Genomic DNA, 21532 nt, shown 5'->3' on the forward strand with positions numbered 1-21532 from the left:
TTTATTGCTCCATCTAATGATGGAATTATGATTTGTATTGGATTAGGAGGATACATTTAATTTTTCCTTTGTAAAGTGAAAACCATCAGTATGGAATGGTTCTAATATCTTGTAATAAAAGATATACTATGCAAATTGGAATCTCATGTGGGATTGGATATTACAATACGAAATCAAAGACATCATTTTTATGTAATAAAATGAATTTTATTTACAAAATATACCATTATATAGACAAAGAGCATAATTATTAACATTTAAATATATACATTACATATCTATAATTTTATAACCAAGCATAAGTGTTAGGGTACAGAATGCTTCATATAGGACATGTACTTGGATGTATAGATCTGATAATGTGTACATATGTGTGCAGAAGTGTGCGAATGTGTGTATGGGTGAGAGAAACATAGTTTCTTTTTTTTAAATATATATATAAATTATGCCCTTTATCCAGATATCCTGTCAATTTACAAAACGAATTTACAAAATTATTTTAAATAAATATTCAAATACTGCTTTAGAATCATTCATATTTGTTTCTTATCCAGATATTCTTTCTCCTTTTCTGAGTATAAATATATAAGTAAATTCTACTTATTTCTAATTTTGTCCATTTCAAACAGAAATATTTGACTATGTAGTACTGTATATAAAAACATGTATACAAATATTTTTGTACTATATTTATAGTAGACTAAGTACAATTTAACATTGATTTAGTTTTGTGTCATTATCCTTATCTTCTTGTAAAGGCTTCATTTCTTGATCTTGTTTCTCCTCAATGGCTTTTCCAGAATCCAGGGTTTGTAGTTCCCTGGGGATGCCATCAGGGGAATTCCAAGGCTGAAGTTCAGATGTTGCAAAGCAGATGTAAAGGAGTCCAGGTATAATTAGCAGAGCACTTGTTATTAGGTATACTAGCAGCCACTGACCCGTTGTTTGCTGAAAAAGAAAGGTGAAGTTACACTTTTACCATACATTTAAGTTAGAAGACTTAAAAGTCAAATCATATACCATATAGAAGGATAGGAAAGAGGAAAGGAACACATAATCAGATAAACAAAATGGTAGGTCATTGTAAGAAGAGGAATCAACAGAAATTGGAGACAAAGGCAAATAAACCAAACCCCATGGTGCAACAGTCCCGAAGAGCCTTGGCCTACCAAGCAAACGCTGCTCAGCCCGAAGGCCTACAGATTACGAGGTGTCATGTGGTCAGCACAACAAATCCTCACGGCCGTTATTCTTGGCTCTCTAGACCATTTCACCATCAGATGGCTCCCCAAGTGTAATCATATAGGCTGAGTGAACCTTGAACCAGCCCTCTATCCAGGTAAAAATCCCTGACCTGCCCGAGAATTGAACCCGGGGCCTCCGAGTAAGAAGCAGGCATGCTACCCCTACACCACGGGGCAGGCTATAAAGGCAAACATAAAAACACAAAAAGACAACAATCTCCATATTTTCATAAATGGGCTGTTCCCTCATCAATCCCAGTACTTCTACATCCATTTCTTCTAAGCTTTATCAGTAGGGCATGCATCACTGCTCACTGAGGGGCCATCATGATGTGAGAAATATAGATAAGAAGAAATATGGATAAAGACAAGAAATGAAAAAGAAAAAAGAAGAGATGAAAACATATGATTTAATTAATTAATTTCGTGTGGCTATTTCTAGCCAGGTGCAGCCCTTGTAAGACAGACCCTCTGATGAGGGTGCTGGCATCTGCCATGTGTAGGTAACTGTGTGTTATTGTGGTGGAGGATAGTGTTATGTGTGGTGTGTGAGTTGCAGGGATGTTGGGGACATCCCAAACACCCAGCCCTCGAGCCATTGGAATTAACCAATGAAGGTTAAAATCCCTGACCCATATGGGAATCGAACCCGGGACCCTCTGAGCCAAGAGCCAGTATGCTGACCATTCAGCCAATGAGTCAGACAACATATGATAAAAGCCTAAGAACATAAATTAGTGTTGAAAATACTTAGACTTACATTTTGGAAAGTCAGGATGCTAACAATGAGTGGTGAGATGAAGGCTGCCGTAAAACTAAGAGTACAGCTTATTCCCATCAGGATTCCTGTAAAACAGACAAAAAGAGAATAGTAAACAAATATTCTTGACTGTTGGGAAGAAAGTAATGAGACTATACGTTACAGGTCAAGACAATGAGAAATAAGTGCTAGCATTTTAGCAGATTATTCATACTATTCATCATCTACATCCTTACCTTACTATAATGATGTTTGAGTTTTGAAAGTACAAAAGGACATAGTGTAATAGCCAATAAAAATAGTACAATCTAGCTTGGAGAGAAACACAATGACAGACTACTGGTACCTAATTTAGTGATGGTGAAGCTGTTCGAGATTTGGGCTGACGGCTTAACAAGAATACATATTCTGTGGAATAAGTTCCTTACCTCATAGAATATTTTGGCAAATCTGTGCAGAGAGAGAGAGAGAGAGAGAGAGAGAAATACAATGTTTGTATGTATAAACTTACATTTCTCTCCATTTCAACCAATAACTTATTAAAGAATTAAAGAAGACCCTTGTTCTTCTCACAACTGGACTGACTGCAATTATGTTTGCTCCCTTTAAATAACTTTTATCATCATCATCATCATCATCATCACCACCACCATCATCATGATCATCATCACTATGAAGAACATCTCAATGAACCTTGAGCATTCCCTTCACCATAACCTTAGTCAACTATGGGTTTCCATTTATATTCTTTTAATTTATTCTCACTTTCTTGAAAGTCGAGACTTTTGTCAAGGTAGTCTATAGCACTGGAAGTATAATCAGCTGGTTCTTGTTTTAATGTTTTGACTTGATTATCATTCAGAAACTTAGAGATAACCAAAGATGCCAGAGAACTGTAAAACTGCTTTTACTTTCTTTTGCTTCAGAGAGTTTCTGAAATGTCTTATAATGTCAAGCAGATGTGCAATAAGTGTTTCATGTGAATGAAATTTTTCATTTAAAGATAAAAAACCGTTAATATTCATACAACGCTGAGATATGCACAAGATAACTCTACTTCAAAGAAGTCCCTAAGTATTTTTGGCATGTGCTCCTGCAAGAAAGAGTTTGATATGATTGGTTTGAAAAATTCTCTAGCCATTCAATGTCCATCAAAAAATGTATCCTCCTACAGCTACATTAGGTACTATTTTTGTAGAACAATGGTATTAAAAACATTTGTGTATTTGTTTGTCCCCCTAAAACATTTTCAAAACTTTTTAAAATACAGTAATAATAATGTATAGCTTCCTTGTAAAATCTTCCTGCAACAGCTGCATGTTATCCAAGAACAGAGTACCTGAATTACAATAGATACAAGTGAATGGTTTAGCCCTATACAAGATAGCATAACTTTACATAAGAATAGGTAAAAGAGTATATAGCTATAATGAGGCACATCACAGATTTATTTGAGGTCCATAAGACTACAAGTACAGTTCCACGAAAGCCACTGATGTCACTGAACCATGACGTAACAGAAAGTTACCTGTAAACAAGTCAGCTGGCGTGATGCCAAGGATGATGCATTGCACTCCTAGCTAGTCTAGTAATGAAAGAGGAAGCACAGGAGTACTGTACTTCATTAATAATTATGCACAGCATTTTAACATAGGTAAATATTTTTACATTTCTGTCTGTTCATAATTAAAATTTTAAAAAATGATAATAACTGAAAGCACAGTTTGATAGACTCTGATGATGTTCTTTCAAGAATTAAACATAACAATCTGTTTTTTAATTAAACTAAATCTTTTACAGGTATAATCCATTATTAAATGCTTTCTTTTTTTCAGGTATTTTCTCATTTATTTATCCTGAATTTGTTTTGACTTGAAGAACCTTACAGTTATAGATTTATTATTACATGGCATGAGATGGATTACTGTAATAAAAGCTGCATTTCTCAATGGTTAAACCTAAGAGAAATGCTAATTCAAAAGCAAGGAAGCGCTACAGTATATTTCTTTATTTTTATGTTTTTTATAAGGAGCAGTCAAATGAAAACTGAATACCCGCCATAACATATAATCAGTGCAAAAGGTGGCAACACTGTTATTACATATCAATACTGCCATCGCTGTGGTAGGAGAACTGCATAGTGACAACTCACAGGAGCAAGCAGTTGTCGGGTTATGTCTTTTTTGGTGCAGGGACTGGTCTAGTGTGTTCGTCCAGCAGTAGAAGTGGAGGCAAGAAAAGAAGAGCAGAGAAGTGTGGTTTATTTCCTGGGCACTGAGGGTGCTGGAGTATGCAAAACTCATTGTTGTACGTCCATGATGAGTGGCATAGGAGTTTCTGAGAAGGGCACACATCACTGCAAGACGATGCGCACCCAGGACGGCCCATTGAGGCCATTACTCCTGATGTGATAGGGCAGATTATGGCCTTATCCAGGAAAACCGACAAATTGTGGAGGAAGTTATTCATGTTCAGGTCGGCATTAGCCATGGCTCCATGCATTCCATTATCAAAGATCAGTTGCATTTGCACACAGTGGGTTCCACCTCAACTGACAGAGGGACAAAAGATTGACAGAATGGCGTCATATCCAAGTCATCTGCAGCAGTACCACAAGGTAGAGTATGCATTTTTGTCCCATGTCGCCATAGGAGACGAATCATGGTGCCACCGTTTTGAGCCCGAGGGAAAACAGCAAAGCCAACAATAGAAATATCACACTTATCCCCCCCCCCCCAAAGAAATCCAAAGCTGTTCACACAAGTTCCAGTAAAGTCATGATGACCTTCTTTGACTGCAAGGGCCCTCTGCTTGTCGACTTCCTCGAGCATGGAACCACAATCAATGTGACGTGCCTTGAAGTCAAAACGCCCTGGAATGCTGTCAGATGAAGTCATCCTGTTGCATGATAATGCTTGCCACCATGCTTCCAATCTGGCAAAAGCTATGCATCAGCAACTTGGCTAGGAAACACTTCAACATCCCCCATACAGCCTGGATCTTTCACTTTGTGATTTTCACATTTTTGGCAACCTGAAGAAAGACATTCATGGACGTCGGTTTCATTCAGACGAAGGAAGTGTGCAAGAGTCGGTGGATCCGTCAGTGACCTACATCTTTCTACAAAACTGGAATTGATCGTCTCATCTTCCAATGAGATAAATTTATTAACGCTTTTGGTAATTACTTTTGGTTCATGCTTCACATGAACATACTCACAGTTTAGTGACAAATTTATATTTATACTCTTTAAGTCTTGGTACCTCTCGCCTTTGATCAAATTTGTTATTTATTGAAGTTAATCTTACTTTAAGGTTCTTTCTAATTCACGTAGCTCTTCAGTTTGCCTATCAGATGGCAGTTTGGACTCTGCATTTAATGGCGATTTATTCATTGGCCTCCCTGTATACTCGCCAACGGCACTAAGTAGCCTACTCATGGCTCTTCCTTTAAAAAAGCATTGTTGACGACTGGTTCGTCTACCTGCTGATGAAGATCTGTTTGCATAGATTTCATCTACTAGTCATCAATATTTAGTTGCTGAAGGCTCTAAATGCTGTTATTTGGATTTAAAAAAAGTTTTGCTGAACTGTTTCTCCCTAGAAGAGTGCTACAAATCTCATCTCTTCAAGAGCTTGTAATCTAGTCAAATAATTTTTTTGGTGAATTTCATCATCATCATCTGTTTACTCTCCAGGTTCGGTTTTTCCCTCGGACTTAGCGAGGGATCCCACCTCTACCGCCTCAAGGGCAGTGTCCTGGAGCTTCAGACTCTTGGTCGGGGGATACAACTGGGGAGTATGACCAGTACCTCGCCCAGGCGGCCTCACCTGCTATGCTGAACAGGGGCCTTGTGGAGGGATGGGAAGATTGGAAGGGATAGGCAAGGAAGAGGGAAGGAAGCGGCCGTGGCCTTAAGTTAGGTACCATCCCGGCATTCGCCTGGAGGAGAAGTGGGAAACCACGGAAAACCACTTCCAGGATGGCTGAGGTGGGAATCGAACCCACCTCTACTCAGTTGACCTCCCGAGGCTGAGTGGACCCCGTTCCAGCCCTCGTACCACTTTTCAAATTTCGTGGCAGAGCCGGGAATCGAACCCGGGCCTCCGGGGATGGCAGCTAATCACGCTAACCACTACACCACAGAGGCGGACTTGGTGAATTTTCATCATTTAATTTACTTTCCTCAAACTTAATGTGTTTTTGTATCTTCAGTTAGCTTTAATATTTTCTTGGTATCAATACTTTTTCAACTTAAAATATTGGTTTGACAATAGTCAGCCTACAATGTAGTTTAGTTATGTCTTTCAGCTTGTTCTGAACTTTCTAGCTTCAATAAGACATTAGTCTTATTTATACCTAATATTTCTGCCCAGTACCTATGGCTGTTTAGCCATTTCATTTAACAATTGTAAAATATTTTGCTTCCTTTAATCTGATTATTTTTTTTTATATTCTTAATACTGTTAAAATAAATTTTGTAACTGCTGTTCCTTATAACCCGCTTTTCTGTTCTCTCTTTATCCCCGTAAAACTTATGATCCTTTACTAAGTTTGCTCCAACTTTTGAATAAAACCATTGTTGTAGCAGGTGTTCAGTTTTCATTTGACTGCCCCTTATAATTGATAATTAATTTTTTGGGATGCACAAATAGCCTGCAAAGCTGATAATCTGCACATGAATAATCAGTTTACTTTATGTCTTTCTCATACAGCCATTTTAAAATATGAAAATTTCCATAAAACACATTTTGGAAACATTTAAGACACTGATCTGAATTGATGCATAGATAAAACTTACCAGCAAAGTTAGGACTCAGGTCAACAAAGCTGGCGAGTGGTCCTGTAGATATAGCTCCACTAACTGTGGTAGCAGCAGTGAGGCATATGATGGCAGATAAGTAATTACAACCTGAGAAGGCTGAACCCAGTGTAAACAGCCCCATAAGAATACAACCTGGAAGAAAGAAGTTAATAATGAATAATCAGGAAACAATGTGAGGTACCACATATTTAGTAAGAATGATGTGAAAGTTTGTTCTTAAATTTCAGAAAAATATTATCTTTTTCTCTAGAAAGTAAGAATTTTATCCCAAGAAAGGTGATCTGATGACAAATATTAGCAATTTATGGACACATTTCTGATAAAATATTCTAACCATAATGAATTTCAGTCTTACATGATTAGTAGAGAAAAACAGGAATTTTATTACCAATAAACTGAAAGTTCATTTCATTATCTGTGATAATTAAATGATACATTAAGTAAATGAGAAATAAACAGTAATTGTCATTGTTACATCATAAATGTGAAATAATGATCAAAAATAAAATTCAAAGTGTCAGTATCACGGCAGTGAATTTTGACATAGAATGAATATGGAACCATGTGATAGGCATTGCTGAAATAAAGTATCTAGTTAGTATAGGTTTGAAATTTATTGTTGACATTATATCTTTTAATTCTGAATAAATGTACACATCTACAAGATGAAGTCGATAAGACCAGGCTGATCAGTATCCTCAGCCATGAGTTCCAAATCATTTTATGCCACTGGGGTGTGGATGCGCTCGACAGTGGCTCCAGTAGTGTGAAAATCATTTCATGATGTTCAGCCGCCTTAACTTTGAGACACTTCCAACAAGTCTTTTGATCAAAAATATCAAAAAGATGTCAGATGTAAGGCTATTCAGGCATTTTGCGTTTTGTCTTAGGTCGTACACTAGACTCATCAGAGTGGGATGTGTCAGATCCTACCCACTGACGCTGGGGTGAACTTATCAGAAGCCCTTATAAGAGGCACAGTCTGAAGTCTTTTGATGCTCGACAACGATGATTTGCACTTTTTGGAATTCAGACAATCAAATGTGTTTATGATTATTTGAGTCCTTCTGTTGCCCATATGTCGTGATATTTAACAAAAGAAAGAACATTTTCATAATTCGTCTCACCACATTTTTTCAAATTTAGTTTTGCCATATACTTGTAAAACTCACTCAGATGAATCAAAAGACATCTAACATGAACCATTTAAACAACTGATAGGGAATCTACCACCTCGTGACAGCCCTAAATTCATATTAGTGTGATTGATTGATTGATTGATTGATTGATTGATTGATTGATTGATTGATTGATTGATTGATTGATTGATTGATTGATTGATTGATTGAAGTGTTACCAGGCCAGTTCCCAGAGCTACACTAATTGTTAGCCGGGCGGCACGGTGATTTTAGTAGACTAAGTCAAAATTGTGGTGGTATTGCATCATCCGTTGAAGTCACACGAAGGTGAGATTCTTGTTGTGAGGCACATTGGTCCTTCCTCTTGAGACTGAGATATTGAATAATGTCGTTGCATGTGTTGTCTAGAAATTATTTCGATTTCTAAACTTGTTTTTAACGCTCGGCTGCCCAAAACTAAAATAATAAAATGATAAAATGTAACCAAGGACACACTTCCTTTTACCGGTAGTTATATTCTACAGTAGATAGTATTAGACCCTAAGTTACTGGTGGTCATGGTAGTGGGGAGGGGGCATCCTAAATGTCATATGTGTAAGGAACTCTCGTAACTTATGCGCTGGAAAAAGCTATTATTTATAAGCACAACAATATCAGTTCTACAAACTCAACTGTTCGAGACGGAAAGACAAACATATTGACATTCATATCGATGGCCTTCCAAGTATCTGACCTTGCTCTTCCTTTTCACTATTTTTTTTAAGACTGGTCGCGCATCCCAGTCACATGTGGATATGCAGCCCATCAGAATGTTTTCGAAAAAAACCCACTTAAGTGGTGGGAGGTGTAAAAAGGACTGAAAAAGGGGTTGAATTATTTTTATGTCGATACTTATGCCTCAAAAACTGAAGATGTTACAGACATGAAAATTGGTATTTGCAATCACCTTTAAAAATAAACATGTATATTTTTGTTTTCAAAGAATCCACTTAAGAGGGTGGGGTGTGTGAAGAGAAGTGAACTTAGTTGAATGCTTTTTATGGGGATACTTATACATCAAATACTGAACATGGTACAGACGTGAATAAAAAAACACATATTTTTTGTTTTTGGAAAAATCCTCTAAAGGGGCTGAAAAAAAAGATGAGAAAAGGGTTCAATACCTTCGTGAGGATACTTATAAGATATCTCAAAAACTGAAGATGTTACAATCATGAAAAGTTTTATTTGGAATCCCCTTTAAAATTAAAGAAACACGTATTTTATTTTGTTTTTGGAAAACCTACCTAAGGGAGAAGGGAGTGGGGAGGGGGTGAACAAGACTGACAAAGGGGGTGAATTTTTAAAGTGAGTATATCTAATAATAATGTTAATGGCTTAACGTAACACTAACTATTTTTACGGTTTTCGGAGACGCCAAGGTGCCGGAATTTAGTCCCGCAGGAGTTCTTTTTACGTGCCGGTAAATCTACCGACACGAGCCTGACGTATTTGAGCACCTTTAAATACCACCGGACTGAGCCAGGATTGAACCTGCCAAGTGGGGGTCAGAAGGCCAGAGCCTCAACCGTCTGAGCCACTCAGCCCGGCGAGTATATCTCAAAAATGGAACATTTTACAGACGTAAAAATTGATATTTTTAATCTTTTAAAAATAAAATAACACATACATTTTTGTTTTCGAAATATCACTTGGTTGGGGGGGGGGGGTTACTGGTATTTCAAAATCAGAAGATATTACAGACGTGAAAATTAGTAGGCCTATTTGGAATTTTCTTTAAAAATCATGTAACACGTTTTTTCGTAAAATCCATTTAAAGTGAGTGTGAAAAGGACTGAAAAGGGGTAGAATTCTTTTTAAGAGGGTATTTCAAAAACTGAAGATGTTGCAGGCATGAACATTTGTATTTGGAATCCTTTGAAAGTAAAGAAACACGCATTCTTTCGTTTTCGGAAAGTCCAATTGAAAACCTACAACCTGTTTTCCAGTCAATGACCGGGTCAGGGATGGAATGAATGATGCCCCCATCTTGCGGCGAGGATAGGAATTGTGCCGGCTGCCGAAGCCTGTCGCACTCTTTTGGGGCAATGAATAATGACTGACAGATGAAATGAAATGATAGTGGAGAGTGCTGCTCGAATGAAATATGACAGTCAAAACCGGAGTATTCGGAGAAAAACCTGTCCCACCTCCGCTTTGTCCAGCACAAATCTCACATGGAGTGACCGGGATTTGAAGCACGGACCCCAGCGGTGAGAGGCCGACGCGCTGCTGTCTGAGGCATGGAGGCTTTTCGGTAAGTCGAATTAAGGGTGGGTAAATGAATTGAAAAATGACTTTAATTCTTTGTATGAGGATACTTATATCACAAAAACGAATGTTGTTACGGACGTGAACATTGGTATTTGGTTCTCCTTTAAAAAAGAAACGCGCATTTTTTGTTGGAGGGTGTATTAACTTAAGGGGAGTGTAAAAGGAGTTGAATTCTTTTTATGAGGATACAAATAGGAAGTGGACTTGAAACAATACATCGCTAAGGGGTTTTGACTGGGGGGTGAGGAATGATGACAAAAATATACGTTAATATGAAACCGTTGAATTACGAAGTTAAAATGTCAAATGATGTCCTAGGTGTTAAATAACAGAAAGTTTGAAACAAATTTAACCCCTCAATGAGTTAAATGGGGGTTAAGATCCGAAAACAAATAGATCAATTCCTTCCTCCAAAACGGTTTAACTTACGAAGACAAAATTCTAAATTGCGCTGTATATTTCAAATCCTAGGTGTGAAATAGGAAATTTTTTAAACGTTCCACCACTAAAGTGTCAAATGAGGTTAGCTCCGTAAACTAAATTATTTATCCCTCCAATACCGCTTGGCGTACAAAGTTTTAATTTTACGAGAAGGGTCTTCTTTTACGAATGTATGTCCTAGGTGTAAAATACCATATACTTCAAAACATTCCTCCCGTAAGATGTTTAGATTGTAGTTGACTCTCAAAAACACAATAGCCATTCTTCCGAAACCGTTTCAGACACGAACATAACTTTTTTTAAATGAAAGGTGGTCTTCTATATCCTAGAACCTAGATATTAATATATATTTAAAAACATTCACCCCTTAAAAAAGTATTCATTCCTCCATTACTGTTCGACGTATAAAATAAAAATTTCACAGGTTGGTCGCTTTTACGTCCTAGATGCTAAATAAGATATGGTTTAAACATTCAAATTCTTCCGTACGAGGTTCAGGTGAGTGGTAGAAATAATCATTCCCCCAAAACCGTTTGACGTACGAACTGAGGACTTATTTTACAGGCTCAGCTGATAGTGGACTCTCCAAAATGTAAAAGTTTGAATAATAGCATTCATTTTAAAGCCGTAGCGAAGCACGGGTATCTTGCTAGTTATTCTATATTTTTGAATATTTAATGTCAAGATGTAGGCTACTGCATAGACTGGCACTTTTGCTGAATGGTCAGTGCACTAGCCTTCGGTTCAGGGGGCTCTGGGTTTGATTCATGGCTGGACGGCGATTTTAAATCGCATTTGGTTCATTCCTCTAGCACAAGGGCTGGGTGCTTTTGTTTGTTTTAATACACTTCTTCAAGTATACAAACACATTATACGACAAACCACCACCGAAATAGTGAATACGTCCCTCCACGTGGGGTTGGTGTCAGGAAAGGCATCCGGCCGTAAAACTAGGCTAAATCCACTCAAAGTGTCTACTCCAGGTAATTGGTAAACGGCCAATAATAATACTAATACTATTACTACTACTACTACTACTACTAATAATAATAATAATAATAATAATGGTCCGCCTCTGTGGTGTAGTGGTTAGTGTGATTAGCTGCCCCCCACGAAATCTGAAAAGTGGTACGAGGGCTGGAACGGGGTCCACTCATTCTCGGGAGGTCAACTGACTAGACGTGGGTTCGATTTCCACCTCAGCCATCCTGAAAGTGGTTTTCCGTGGTTTCCCACGTCTTCTCCAGGAAAATGCCGGGATGGTACCTAACTTAAGGCCACGGCCGCTTCCTTCCCTCTTCCTTGTTTATCCCTTCTAATCTTCCCATTCCCCACCAAGGCCCCTGTTCAGCATATTAGGTGAGGCCGCCTGGGCAAGGTACAGATCATTCTCCCCAGTTGTATCCCCCGACCAAGAGTCTGAAGCTCCAGGACACTGCCCTTGAGGCGGTAGAGTTGGATTCCCTCGCTGAGTCCGAGGAAAAAACCAACCCTGGAGGGTAAGCTGATTGAGAAAGAAAATAATAAAAATGTAAGCTACTACATTAATGTAATAGCAAAGCAAAGTCACCTCCATACAGGCCATGAAGGCCCTTGGAGGAGTGGAAGGTAAAGGCTCCCACCATTGTTAACCTCGGCACGTGATGGGGTAGAGTTGTTAGCTCTACACCCGGCCGCCTTTGCCCCCAGGAATTAACCTGGTACTCATTTTTGGTGTAGGCTGAGTGAACTTCAGGGCCGTATGCACCTCCGGAAGTGGAAATCTCGTTTCTTAAATTTTACGACTTCCTGACGGGTATTCGAACCCACGCCCTTCCAGGCGAACCGAGCACGCATTTACCGCCTCGGCCAGGCAGCCCCTACATTAATGTAATACTCAGCTTTATTGTGAAAAATACATTTTTATTTACACAGTTAAACCCCAAGCTATGCCTGGCTCCTTGAGTGAAAAGTCAGAGTAGTGACCTTCGGTTCATAGGTCCCTGGGTTTGATTTCCGACCGGGTCGGGGATTTTAGCCCCATTTCGTAATTCCTCCAACTGAGGGGCTGGGTGTTTGTGATCATCTTAATAAACAACTTCATTTACAAATAACACATCGCAGTGCCAACCCTACACAAAAACAAGCGACAGTAGATACATCCCTCCACATAGTGTTAGCGTCAGATAGGGCATCCGATCGTAAAATTGGTCTTCATTCACATTAATACAGATCCGAGAAAATTAGGGAAAAGGCCAGGAGAGAATAAGAGTAAGAAGAAGAAGATGATGATGATGATGATGATGCCGATGACCTTGATGTTAGGCCCCTTTAAACAACAAGCGACAACAACAAGTTTATAATAATGATGATGATGATGATGATGGTGATTATGGTAACCACAAGACTAAGAACATTCCGGTCTTTTCAATAATTATGATAATTATGGTGTATGGCCTCCGGAGATGCCTGGTGCAGATCTTTCAAGTTGACGCCCAAGAATGATCTGCACGTCTGTGAGGATGGAGGCTCTATCTCGGATGTAATATAATGTTCAGGACAACACACATTCCCAGTCCCTGAGCCAGAGGAATTAACCAATGAAGGTTAAAATCCCCGACCTGGATGGGAATTGAACCTTTGGGCGAAAGCTCAGCATGCTAACCGATAGCCATGGATCCAGACTGATCTATTCAGTGATAAAGCATTACAATCTATAAATAGCTTTCATCCAGCACAAAAAGCAGTATAAAATTAAATTCCTTATTAACCTCTTTTCCTTGCTTACGCAAATTAAAAATATGGCAAGAACATTTTTTGGTTTCTGACTTGAGAGCGTCCGGATCCGATGGCCCACCCCAGTCGATGCGCCTCTGGCCTACTAGAACATTTCTCGTAGTTTAGAAACATTTCAGATATTCTTCCGGCTTGCAGGCTAGTTGGGAAGTAGGTCTTGCCATATCATTTGTTTTCACAGCAGAGTTAATTGGCTTAAACGTTTTAATTAAGTGTCGCTGTGAAGGCAAACTATCACTCGGCTGCTGTTATGCCTTACGCTCATCCAAGTCTAGAGGAAAGTAAAATAGTTGAATAATATTGCATTTCTTTGTGGATGACGCTATGGATAGTAAGAATACACTGGTGTAGAACTTATTAGTAAGATAATCTGGCTATAGTCCTGGACGGCAAAACTGCATGGCAGAAAGAAAGAAAGAAAGAAAGAAAGAAAGAAAGAAAGAAAGAAAGAAAGAAAATAAATCAAGCAAGTGTGTGTGTGTGTGTGTGTGTGTGTGTGTGTGTGTGTGTGTGTGTGTGTGTGTGTAGACTGCCATGTTCTTTAGTGACGCTAAAATGCCGACACTTCACTCTGAAGCACCTATGCGTACCTACAGTACTACAAAGGTCTTTTAAATTTAAGCACTCTTAATTAATTACCACCCGACTGCGTTGTGATTCGATCTCGCAATTTGAAGCATAGGAGGAGGAGGTGGTGAGCCCCTATCTGCTCATGTTGTTCCGTGAGGTAGGAAGACTTCATTCATTGGTTTCCAAGGAGCAAAACGGCGGGATTATTAGCTTCAAAAGAGATTAAATTCTTTCTTTCCATCAAATGTATAGTCACTAAAAAAAAAAAAAAAGAATAGCTGTTGTTCCTCGCATTTCATATTTTATCAGACTTGTATCTATATATATAAAATAAGAGTTTTGTCTGTACATTGCTCAGAATTTGAAAATAATGGTATTTCTGTATCGGTCATGTCCATAGTAACATGAAAATGCACTTTTTACTTTTCCGTAATTTCTGTCTGTCTGTCTGTCTGTCTGTCTGTATGTATGTATGTATGTACACGCATCACGAGAAAACGGTTGAAGAGAATTTAATGAAAATCGGTATGTGAAGTCGGGGTATGAGCCTCTACAATCTAGGCTATACATCATTTTGCTCACGCTGAGTGAAATGGTAGTTTAGGGGAAGGCCTAAAATTGAATTCTCAACTATTTATGTTATTAGTGGTCTAATGAAAATCGGTATGTGAAGTCCGGGGATGAGCCTCTACAATCTAGGCTATAAATAATTTTACTCACGCTGAGTGAAATGGTAGTTTAGGGGAAGGCCTAAAATTGAATTCTCAACTATTTATGTTATTAGTGGTCATATTTTAAAGAAAATGGGTATGCAAAGTTGGGGAATAAGTTGCTACAATCTAGGCTATCAATAATTGTATTCACGCTGAGAAAAATGGTAGTTTAGGGGAAGGCGTAAAATTTAATTCTCAAACATTGTTGTTATTTGTAGTCCTACCTTGATGAAAATCGGTATGCAAAGTTAGGAAATAAGTCGCTATAGTCTAGGCTGTAAATTATTTTATTCACGCTGAGTGAAATGGTAGTTTAGGGGAAGGCCTAAAATGTAATTCTCAAATATTTCTTATTAGAGGTGTAATCGATGAATGCTACATAACTAAGATTATATAGTATTACATTTCCTATTATTCATGTCTTATACATTGTTACCGTACTGGCTATGATCACAATGATATTCATGAATTTGGATTTTTGTTACTAAGTCCATATCAGCGCCGAGAAACGAGAAAATGGGTAAACAGTATTTAATGAAAATCGGTATGTAAAGTCGGAGAATAAGAAACTACAGTGTATGGTATAAAATATTTTACAAATCACAGAGTCGAAAGAAAACTAAATGTGAAGGCCTACAATATAGAAAGCTCATAACATTGATCAACAATAACATTACATTGACCATTGTTTGTCGTGATGTGCTTTGTGTCTTCTGTTGCCCTTCATCTCCGGTAGATAGGATTACTACTGCGTACAGAGTATTTTTATTTGATTTACGTTGCACCGACAAAGATAGGTTTTATGGCGACGATGGGATAGGAAAGGGCTAGGAGTGCCTTAGGCCTTAATTAAGATACAGGCCCAGCATTTGACTGGTGTGAAAGTGGGAAACCACGGAATACCATCTTCAGCGCTGCCAACAATGGGGTTCGAATCCACTATCTCTCGGATGCAAGCTCACAGCTGTGCACCGCTAACCACACGGTCAACTCGCCCAGTCGTACAGTGTGTAACAGCCTGTCTGAATATTGGTGGGAAGTAGCTGGGGAGTTAGATAACTTTCTTCTTTAGCATGCCATGCCCCTGGTTTATAAATTTTCTGATACTACTGGTACGTAACACACTGGATCATCATAACATTCGGGCTATTCAATCCCTACTCTGAGGCACTGATTGGAATGAACAGTGTGCATATTTAGCGGAATAATGGCAGATGAGTGTTCATGGCAATCTGTGGCCTGGTCATCCCAGCTCTGGAACTTTGGGCTATTAGATTGGCACCGCAATCTAACCGCAGCACTTTTCGTTAAAAGTGATGAAACGTGCGGCTTTCCATTTGATCGAGTATTTTATATGATAGCATTGCTTTTAATTGCTACATTCATACTTGCGTTTTTGTAATGACCTATGTTGATTTCAGGTTAGGAAAACCACAAAGTCAGTCTTTCTGAGAATCCCGTAGCGAAGCACGGGTACATCAACTAGTTATCAAATATAATTTACCTCCCATGTAGGTACAAAAACTATGGACACCCACAACAAAGTTTCATCTATAGGTACAATATTATTGTTTCTAAGAAAAGTGGCTCGACATTTGATTCCTTTCCTTGTTTTCTGAGCAAGTATTCTTGATGCGCTGTAACTCTAATAACAATTGAAAAGACGAATTACAAACAGTTCTAAGTATATTTGTGCATTTCTAATGGAGAGATTTATACCATTCTCAATTTTTTTAACGACTCTACAATGTGATTATTTATGGCAGATCCCGTTTTTTGTACCTTAAGTAGTACTCACCATTACACAACGTGACAATTTGAATTCATTATATCTATTGATTTGTTTTTTTTATACCGAATGAGGGTCGGGATATATTGAACTTGTATGCGTACAGAGAAGTAGGCCAATTTAGAGATCAAATAATGACTTTGATTTTTTGTCTACTCTGGGGGATAAACCGAATTCAACGCCTGGGTGTATTGTGTTTATTACTCTCTTCTGTGAACGGAAACAATTTAAAAATGCTTGAATGTAATTAGCCAATGTCACCTTGTTCCATTGTCAGAGGGCCACTAAAAGGTGTGAGGTCCATGGACCGGGACTACTCTACCTATTTGGTTATACGGTACAGCAGTCAGATAATTTGTACATGCAAGTTGATGCAAACTGTGTCACACATACGGTCTTGTTTTACGGCTGGATGCCTTTCCTAACGCTAACGCTTGCATTTCACTGTTGCGTATTTCTGTGGCAGTTGGCAGTATTGTATGTACTGTGTATGAAGAGATGTGCATTTAGACAAACATCCAGTCTGCCAGCCAGAGTAATTAACCAGACGCGGAAAAAATGATCGACCCGGTTGAGAATCAAACTCAGGACCCTCTGAATTGAAGGTCATGAAGCTGATCATTCAACCAAGAAACCGGAGAGGATTAAACCATTGTATGTATGTATGTTTGTTGGGTATTCAGCCCGAAGGCTGGTTGGATCCTCAACAGGTTCACCATTAGCTGTCATAGATGGCCTAGGTGTCACTGAAGAGGCGTACTAGGGAAATGAGGAGTGAGGTAGTTTACCGTTGCTTTCCTCACTAAACCAGAAGTTGCTATTGCACATCAGTCTGCCAAGCCTACTGAAATGCCTGCACTAACCGACCCTATGAGCGACATCTTCACACCATTCATAGTAGGGACTGGCTGCATAAGGAATGGCATTACTAGCGTCACTCATATCTCAGCCACTTTCATATTGTCAAAGCCAAGGATAAGACTGAGACAGGTCAATGAAAGTAACAATTTTATTCTAGCCCATACGAGAAGACATAGTGCACTGTAAACACTACATCTTGCCAGCAAAGGCCTTAATAATTCGATATTCGATTATCCATGTTACGGGGATACCGTGGTGGGCAGAGGTGTAAGAAGGTGCGGGCATGAATGGGTGGATAGAGAAAATATTAAATAGTAATTTAAAACTTTAAAATTTGCGATTATATTTATTTCTTAGATTTCTGTTTCTTTTCAAATTTTAAACATGGTTAGAGAATAATCAAAATCAGGTACAAAAGTTTAGCACGAGAGCTTGAGTAACAATACTAGAAAAGTCTAGGGTAATCAAATGACAATAATTTTGCAAACTGAGCTTAAAACTCCCAATTTGCAAATGTAACCGGAGCAATCACTGCTCCGTTCAATAACTCCTCTAGGAGACTAAGTTCTATAATTTACAATAGTAGAAAAGAGCGTCTTTGCTCCACACAATTACTCTCTAGGAGACTATTCTCCAACATTTACAAGTTCCAAGCCTGTTAAAGGCACAATCCACATTTAACAAAAAACAGTAGTAGACACTGTCTTATTTGCTCAACAGTCGAAATTACATAGGGAAATAGAATGAAACAGTAGTCAACTTTAACAGGGGAAATAGGTATCCATTCTACCTGGCCTTAGTTAAAAAAAAGAAAACGTTAAATTTACTAGCCGAAAATCTAATGTTAGGAGGCGAACTCTAACACTCTTTGAAATTCAAACGAAAATACTTAAAACCCTACGTGGGCTTATGGCGCGACGTTACAAAGGCTAGCCTATACTATGAAAGTGACTAGAAGAAAGGAATAAAAGTTACGAGATAGATCTTAAAGGTTATAAAATCATAGTCACCTCAATGTCAAGCTGAAGGGGAATACAAGAGGGTTCCCACTCGTTATTCCCTAAGTTACATTAAGTTCTTTAGATTTGTTTGAGAATTTACATTGAGGAATAGAAGTTACATTACGAAAAATTGAAACCTTCCCCGCGAACTATCTTTCAGAGACTATTACATGATTACACGGATTCTGCCATTACCTTGAGCTGGTGGACCTACCGGCGATGGACGAGGCAGCCCTTCCCCTGCCTCCGCTACGAACACACTCTAAACCTCTTGACTGGAGCGATCAAAAGACAACATGGCCCGAAATGTTCCAGCTTTTATAGCGGAGCTGCGAAGAGGAAGGTTCCAGATTTCTCAGGGCCGAAGCCCTGACACAATTTCTATTGGTTAATTTAATGAATATCAAAATTTTCTCATTGGTGAATTAAATGAATGTGCAAAATTCCTTATTGGGTGCAATATTAAGTCGGCGTGAAGATATAGAAGTGTTGATAAATTTAGAACACAAAAAACAAGTTACAAACAATTCAGTTTTACCAACTAATGACTACCAAATTTCTCTTGAAATTTAATTGTCCATCCTCTTATCACAGGGAGCATCTAAGTTGACAGTAGAGACCTCTGTCGTAAAACGTTGAAACTACTTCTACCACATAGTTTTAAAGTACAAGTTGTAGATGGCCTTCTAAAAGGCGCTTAATTTAAATGCACGGAGCGGGTGTACCTCCGGTACAATTCATAAGAACTAAATCATAACTCTAATCTTTTAGTAGTATTTATTTATGAACAAACAGGCTTTCCGCCCCATTACATGTTCACAAAGCAATAAGACACAATATTAATAATTATAATAAAAAAATAATAATAATAAAAATAATGATAAAATAATGATAATAATAATATAATACATAAAAATAAAATAATGATAATAGAGATAATAGGAATAAATAATAACAAAAATGATAACAATTCTGTAGCAGTCCTCGGCTCGAGGATCCAGCAAACTCATCACTTGTCCTTATGCCTACAGCAACTTTCGTCACATTCCTTTTCCCTGACCTACTCCCGATCAATACCAAAACATCGACAGTCAGCACTTACATTCTAACCAGCCATAACACAAACAAAAGTCCTCCACGTTCACAACAATAAATAACACAATCCTAACCCAGCAGAAAATCATAATAACTTACAATCAAATTTCAACACTGGTCTCCCTCCACACTTACCTTAAATACCACTTTTATTTCAATGCATTACTACCTCTCATGTTGCAACTTGACCATTATTTAGCCATGCTTGATCTCATTTTAAAACCCAAGCCATGCTCAGCATTACATTTGCTATCGCAACCACCACTCATTCCGTGTCCTTGTGGATTCAGCACATACGTCATCTTCATTGTCCTCTAACTTACTCTCTGTCCAAACCATAACAACCAACATTCCGCAATTGCCCTTCAATCCATCATACACTACATTTACCAACCCGCACTTAGTACAATCATCTCTCCAACTCCAAAAGTTTCAGCAATAAATTAAACCATCTCATTACCAAACCATCTTCGCCTATACCAACACTTCTCCCACACCACATTTTTTTTTTTTATAAATCTAAACTAATTCAGCAATAAATAAACCATCTACATACCAACTCCCGGATTCAGATACCACCTCTTATCCACCGTTTCCATTCCAGATCCACCTCATATACCTTCCACAATACACCACTAAATCTAAATTTACAACATCTCAGATTTACAAAATAACACCGCTTAACACCGCTTCTCACCATATTTCAACCATAGTCCTCAATAACTGCGACCATTTTATACCACCACTTCTCCAACACCTCATTTCAGCAATAAGACACATCTTACCTTAATCGTATCTAGATACCAGGCCATCTTCACCTTAAAATACCAAACACTCATATACCATCTCTTCACCAACACCACATTCCAATCTCTACCATCCAAAACTCTTGTCCCTCTTAACACTCACTTAGTTAGCATTAAATAAACCTCCTACCCAACCAATAGCTAATACAGCTACCCTTCAATACCAACACATCGCTTCATATACCACCTCTCAATCTCATACCACACTATCATGCTATCCTCTCTCTTATATACATCAACAATAAATATACCACTTCACCATTGCCACATTTCGGCCTTCACAAATAATTACCATCTTAACCTAATAAATTTACAGTGAATAACAATTACTGACATATCGTAAGACTTACCAATCAGCGTCAACTCCAAATATCACAATAAATATATCACTTCACCCTTACCACGTCTCAGCCTTCACAAATTATTTACCATATTTCAGTCTTCACAAATAGTTACCATCCTAGCCTAATAAAATTACAATGAATAACAATTACTGACATATCATAAAACAAACAGACCATGCCATCCTGTCCTCTTACCCAACTCCCCTAACTAAATACTCAGTCCCTATATACACTAAACCATTAAAATTTTAACCTACTATCTCCTTCCCTTATACAGATAACTATTCTACCCCCCTATTCCCCTGCCCACCCTCTAACTCACTCTCCTTCATTTTACTCTCGCAGGCCTTTTTTGTCGCACAAAAATACCTGTTCAATTCACCCCCTTTTTCCCATTGTTTAAGAATCCATCTCAGTATTGCGTTCTCATCCCCTCTCCCCAGAACTTCCCGATTCTCGGCACTCAATAATCTGTGTCTTAACCCCCTCGTTCCCTCACAGTCTCTTAGCAAGTGAAACTCATCATTCACATCTCCACAAAGTACACACCTTGTCTTATCCCTGCCCTGTAACCAGCCCTTATTCCTTGGCAGACCTAAAAGCCACCACATCATCCCATATCGATTTGACCTATCAACGTATCTAATATTCAACCCTGCTATCTCCTCTATTTTCGTCAAAACAATCAGCGAATTTCTTAGTCTGCTTTCCCCCAATAATTTCTGCCTATGGATATCCCTAATTCTCCTTTCTAGTATTTTCATCCCTCTCACTTCTGTCTTTGACCAAACCTCCCCCCACAGGTGCCCTAATCCTATCCTCTCTAAATATCCTTTTATTTTTTCTAACCATCCCC

At 38.4% G+C, this 21532-nt stretch overlaps 1 protein-coding gene across 2 annotated transcripts in view; it reads right to left on the minus strand.

Annotated features, from left to right (window-relative positions):
• Positions 1-435: 435 nt before the first annotated feature.
• Positions 436-21532, minus strand: part of LOC136858273 (sialin) — a 252861-nt gene continuing 231764 nt past the window's right edge. For both annotated transcript variants that reach the window (XM_067137681.2, XM_067137682.2), the window contains exons 8-10: positions 6806-6961; positions 2005-2090; positions 436-948 (exon numbers count right to left, since the gene is read on the minus strand). In XM_067137681.2, the coding sequence (XP_066993782.1) occupies positions 712-948; positions 2005-2090; positions 6806-6961 (479 nt within the window). In that variant the 3' untranslated portion in view covers positions 436-711. The remainder of the gene's footprint in view (positions 949-2004; positions 2091-6805; positions 6962-21532) is intronic.

This window comes from Anabrus simplex, chromosome 1 (genome assembly GCF_040414725.1).
Source record: "Anabrus simplex isolate iqAnaSimp1 chromosome 1, ASM4041472v1, whole genome shotgun sequence".
NCBI classification, from domain to species: domain Eukaryota; kingdom Metazoa; phylum Arthropoda; class Insecta; order Orthoptera; family Tettigoniidae; genus Anabrus; species Anabrus simplex.